General features: G+C 41.3%; 1 protein-coding gene across 1 annotated transcript; it reads right to left on the reverse strand.

Annotated features, from left to right (window-relative positions):
• Nucleotides 1-704: 704 nt before the first annotated feature.
• LOC139564510 (T-cell surface glycoprotein CD8 beta chain-like) lies at nucleotides 705-4,634 on the reverse strand. The gene is made up of 6 exons (XM_071384098.1): nucleotides 4,377-4,634; nucleotides 2,950-3,309; nucleotides 2,382-2,480; nucleotides 2,126-2,212; nucleotides 1,646-1,679; nucleotides 705-1,266 (listed from the first exon to the last, which is right to left on the reverse strand). Exons 1-6 carry the CDS (start codon nucleotides 4,423-4,425, stop codon nucleotides 1,248-1,250), a joined length of 648 nt encoding a protein of 215 aa, XP_071240199.1. The 5' UTR covers nucleotides 4,426-4,634; the 3' UTR covers nucleotides 705-1,247.
• Between the last annotated feature and the right edge of the window lie 724 nt (nucleotides 4,635-5,358).

A 5,358-nucleotide genomic window follows, 5' to 3' on the forward strand; every position in this document is an offset into this window, starting at 1 on the left:
CCTCCCTCCCTTTCTGTCTCTGCTTGTGGCGGGCTCTGTGGTCGCTCTGTGGTTGTTTTGTTTCAGCGTCAAGAAGAGGGGCTCAAAGTTGAAAGAACAAAGAGAGAGAAAGAGTGATAGCATCTCAATGTGCACAGTGCTCTCTCTCCTCTCTCTTTCTCGTGCCCTCTCTTTCTGTCACACAGGAAAAGGTCTTGTTCACTCGCTGAGACCTGAAGAACCACGGAAGACAGATGTTTTTGCTGCAGGTGTGCATGCTGTTTCATACAAGCCTTATCGTTGTGTTTATTATATATATACACTAATATTGTGGTTGACATCAAGAAAGACAGCTTTTATATAGTGTGTTACATGTCTCTGCTTTCTGTTCAATGCAATATGAAGTGTAATGGTGGAGCAGGCTTGATTATGTTTCTGCGTTTAAACGCACAGTCAGATTAAAAGTCTCCCACTCAACAGTTAACCAAGGAAATCACACACACACACACACACACACACACACACACACACACACACACACACACACACACACACACACACACACACACACACACACACACACACACACACACACACACACACACACACACACACACACACACACACACACACACACACACACACACACACACACACACACACACACACACACACCTCGCTCTGGTCCCTATGATAAGATGACAGTAAATGGACATGAAGTAATGAATGATAAAAAAACGATTTTATTCATCAACACATGATGCACACAGACAATAAACACATTAGGCTACTGAACCAGAATACAATGCTTCATATTGCTTTGACTCTATTGAAAGTAAAAATTTTCCAAATATCATTAGGCAAACCATGGTATTGTTGTTCCAGATGGGCAATGCATGGCAAACACAAAACAATAGATATACAGTATGCACGTATTTACAAGTAATGTATTATATTTATCTATTAAAAGCTGCATTGGTGGTATACTAGCACATAAGAGAGTAATTCCGGTTCATAAAAATGTCTTCTGTTAAATACATCCACTTAATTAGAAAACCATAGCCAGAGGCATTAACAGTGTGGACAGCATCCTAAGAGTTTCCTTTTAGACAGTTGCATTTTCAGGTAAGTTCATTGCTGTAATGAACAAAGAATAGAAAAGTGACATGCTAATAAAACTGTCTTCAGATTCACTCGAATTGGATTCCTGGAAGGAGATCCAAGGACACATACAGCACTGTCTCAGTCTGCAGTGTGGGCTCTCTGTCTTACTTCAATGGTCTTTTCCTGTGAGGCAGATACAAACAGTCAAAGAGAGTCAACTACACAGAGATGAATACAGGGACAAAGATTGTCTCAATTATAGAGAAAGTCAGATCGATCACAGAAAATGAGAGAATAGAAGCGTGACCAGGACCTGTATTCACAAAACATCTCAGAGTATAGGATCAGGTCCCCGCCGCCCATGGAATCGTACTCACTGTGATCTAAAAGGCTAAACTGATCCTACTCTGACGCTTTATGAATACAGGCTCAGATCAAAGAGTCAAAGAGTAAGTCACAGAGATCGATACAGAAGCAGTTAGAGATATTTTATTGTGTTGTGAGAAAAGGGGAGAGGAGGAGAAGAAATCACAGGGTTGTGAAGTTTACACATGGAACTTACTTGGCAAACTGATGTCGACACTTTTTGGGTAGTCCTGCAACACACACACACACAAAATTAATTCAGAACAACAGCATACTAACGGTCATAAACATGAATATATTACTGTCTCCCCCATTCAACCCCATAGGAGCAGCAGGTATACTGATATCCCACACAGAATATATCAATTACGATGTTGTTGCTTACTCCCAAAATAATGCACTTTATTGTCTTTCCCTTGTCAAACGTGAAATGTTGCAGGTTAAAATGTTGTTTGTCCCTGGTCGGGCTTCATTTATAATTTGATATCTACGTAACTCAAGTTTTCCCGCAAATATTCCATTGACATCAATACACAGTTTACATCTCAAGTAAGGATTAGGCCCTGCGTGAGCAGTGTCTTTGACAATTGACAATACTAATTACAAACAGCACTGGAGCTGGGTGGTTCTGCTATATTGCTTCACCGGCAGGTAAGCAAGGCGAAAAGACACTCACGGCTGAAGTAGTACAGTGTGTAGATCAAAGCCACAGCCAGGGTGAGGAGTACTCCGACCAACGGCCACAGAACCTTGGAGCCACAGCCTGGAACCCAATTCAATACACTGTTACAGTGTTTTAGCAGCTTGTAACACAACATACAACCAGTTGTAACTTAACTAGATATACAAAAAGTAACCTGAAACACATTCAACTTGTTACGCAGACAACAAACAACTTATTAGACAGACTTGTTAAAAGTTATGAACCTCACCTTCCGGGGTTTGATAGTTCCTTTTGGTGCAGCGGCCGGTTGGGATTCCAGCGGGCTTGGGCTTGGGCTTCGTGAGAGGGGTTAATGTTGGGCGAGTTTCTGGTGGGACACAAAAATAGACAACGTACGAGACACACTGTGAGAGAAACAAAATAAACAAAACATAATGGAGAGATTTGGACAGATGAAGAAGCTTAAGGATGGTAACTCAAGAGACAGATCTGCAACTGGCGCAAGGGAAACTTCTAATTGCTTTTATTTTTTTATAACAAGGCTGAATTCCGCACTGACGTTCTGACTTCACAATATTTGGTCATGAATTCCAACCCAGCTCTGAAGGGACACGAAGCGAAATCTGAATCAAAGGTTGAACTGTTTCGGAAGAACATGGAAAATCAGGAAACTGCTGTGTTCTCGGGTCATTCTAAATATAATACGGCAGATGTGAGTGAGTTCTAGGAGGGAAATGTAGGAATTCTGGATTCATTCAGGAAATCTTCTCATCTCTAATCAGTCATATGAAGAATGGGAAGCGTCAGTGCCGTGCAGAGTAATGGCTTCCTCTCACCTCCGGGTCTGAGAAGAACTCCTGGCCTCCACAACTCGTTCTCTTTCTGGTTCTGGAGCATACAGGAGTACAACCCTGCGTCCTCTGCCTTTATTTGAGTGATGCGCAGTGTGAAAGCCACCTTGCTCCCCATGTCCCTTTTACTGGCCTTGAACCGGTGTTCATCCACCCCGGGTCCGTGGAAATACCGGTCAGCATTGTTGACGCTGAGAAGGAACTGGAAGCCGGAGCTGTTGTGGTGTGTGCGGAACCAAAAGACTGTCTGGCAGGAGCGGCTGGAACACTCACAGGTGAGGACCTCTGTGTCGTCGATAGTGGGGTAGCGGACGAAGTGGGACTCGGTTGGTGTCAGGCTGTACACTGGAAAAGGAGAAGTGAATGGGGGTTTAGTTTGGCTGGACAAACTGTCGCCACATCAAAGAAGACAAACAATACTGATGGAATAAGGTCCTATTGTCATTTGTGCATGCTGGACAGAGATCACAATGATAAGAAGACATGACGGATGTCCGTAACACTGGTATGCTCTTACAATATTTTTACCTGACATTTTTATTTTACAGGATTGAAACATTGTTTGCTTGTGCTTCACTGTAAATAAATGATTGTGCTTTTCAACAGTGTTATTGAAACCGGTTTATTTACGACAGGTACACTTCACCAGAAATACATCAAGCGAGACAGAATGAGATAAAGGGTCGAGATTGTTCCATCTAAAATGAAGCAAAAAACCTGAAGTGGTGGAGGGATACAGACACAAACACTGTGTTCAAACCAATAATTTTGCAAGAATGGAAATGTTAAATTATGGCACCTTGGAACCATGACATGTAGCAACACAACAGAAAGGTTAGAAGAGAGACTTATCTATAAAGGTGACATTCTGAGGCAAACGTTGCGCGAGACAATGCTAAACTGTTTCGCTTCGCTTCTTTACATGCAATGCATCAGATAAATATGTATACATATCTCAACTTCAGAGCTCTCGTTTGGATTTAAGAAGAGCTAGTGGTTGTCTTTGAATATCAGTCATGTTTTGGAGATATGACAATTATTGAAGGTCTGTGCATTTTTGGCTCCGGCCTACTGTTTTTCATTGACGTTTATCCGATCATCACTAAAACAACATATCACTCAAATCACCAAAATATTTTAAAGGACTTCATAGAAAGAAAACACTGGGGCCTCATCCAAACTCCTTTAACTCTCTTAACATTTCCTGGTGTGAAACCTTCTTGCAAAAATACACAAGTCTAGACAGAAATAACAACCGTTGGCAAAAATGGAATGAAAAGTAAATAACAATAACGCATACACTTAACATTCTGACTCTCACTAGTTGTCAAGGTAGGCCTCACGCTGTTCCTGAGACCTGAACAGAAAATAACTTGTTGACCGTAGGTAGAGAGGATATTGGGGTCCTTTACCTGTTTTCCACAAGCACACCGTTGTCCATACCAGTGCCAACGGGGTCATCTTGAGTGGTCGCGTATTTGTGATGCGTGTCGTCTCGAGGGTTAGCTGAGGGTCGGCAAAAGTGCTTTCTTTTCCCTTTCTGCATCTGTCAGAGAACAGGGGAGCAACTGAACTAACATGGCCAAGTGTCGCCTGGGTAACACCCCTACGTGACAACACACAGCCACGCAACAGGCCTATCAGAGAGCGAGACACACACACACACGTATAATGAAGAGAGGAGATGATGTTCAATGTATATCTAATGGCAATATGTCAGAAGTTTTCCCCATATAAGAAAGACGCTTCATATCCTCTTGTTGATTGCTCAGAAGGCTTTGTCTGTATTTGTCACAGTATCATACACTATTGATAATAGTGTATGATTCAGTCATGTAATACACAAAATAAAAAACACATAAACCTTTGAAGTTTGTATACATTAACACTTTTTACTCCTAATTCAAAATGTTTATTGCGGTATGCTGTAGAAGTGCCCGGACACTTTTATAATCATTTCACTTGGTTTTAAGAACCTTACCCCACCAGCTGTAACCCTCATCAGGAATATACTGCTATTACTTTGATTTAAAGGGAATGCTACACAAAGACGTATCTATTCAGAATAAAGTAACGCTCATGGGCCAACCGAACGTGAACAATTCCATAATATCAACAATTACTTTTCCCAACCGATGGACATTAGAACCATTGGCACAGAAATTTCAGTCAGGGTCGGCAGTATTTACAATCTGTAATAATAGTGCTGGTCTACACTATTTTTGTACTACAGTGCCTTTGGAAAGTATTCAGGCCCCTTGACTTTTCCCACATTTTGTTAGGTTACAGCTTTATTTTTATTTTTTTATGAAAAAGTTTATTTATTCCCCACATCAAACTACACACAGTACCCCATAATGACAAAACAATTGTTGCTAATTTAAAAAATGTTAA

The sequence above is a fragment of the Salvelinus alpinus genome, chromosome 2 (assembly GCF_045679555.1).
Source record: "Salvelinus alpinus chromosome 2, SLU_Salpinus.1, whole genome shotgun sequence".
Taxonomy (NCBI): Eukaryota; Metazoa; Chordata; class Actinopteri; order Salmoniformes; family Salmonidae; genus Salvelinus; species Salvelinus alpinus.

What these genes read in the sequence shown, in the direction of transcription:
- LOC139564510 (XM_071384098.1), bottom strand. Translation starts at nt 4,425, where the DNA reads ATGACCCCGTTGGCACTGGTATGGACAACGGTGTGCTTGTGGAAAACA. An exon ending in GGTGTGCTTGTGGAAAACAG is followed by an intron (nt 3,310 to 4,376) that starts GTAAAGGACCCC and finishes CTCCTTTTCCAG; the next exon opens with TGTACAGCCTGACACCAACC. An exon ending in GAACTATCAAACCCCGGAAG is followed by an intron (nt 2,213 to 2,381) that starts GTGAGGTTCATA and finishes ATTGGGTTCCAG; the next exon opens with GCTGTGGCTCCAAGGTTCTG.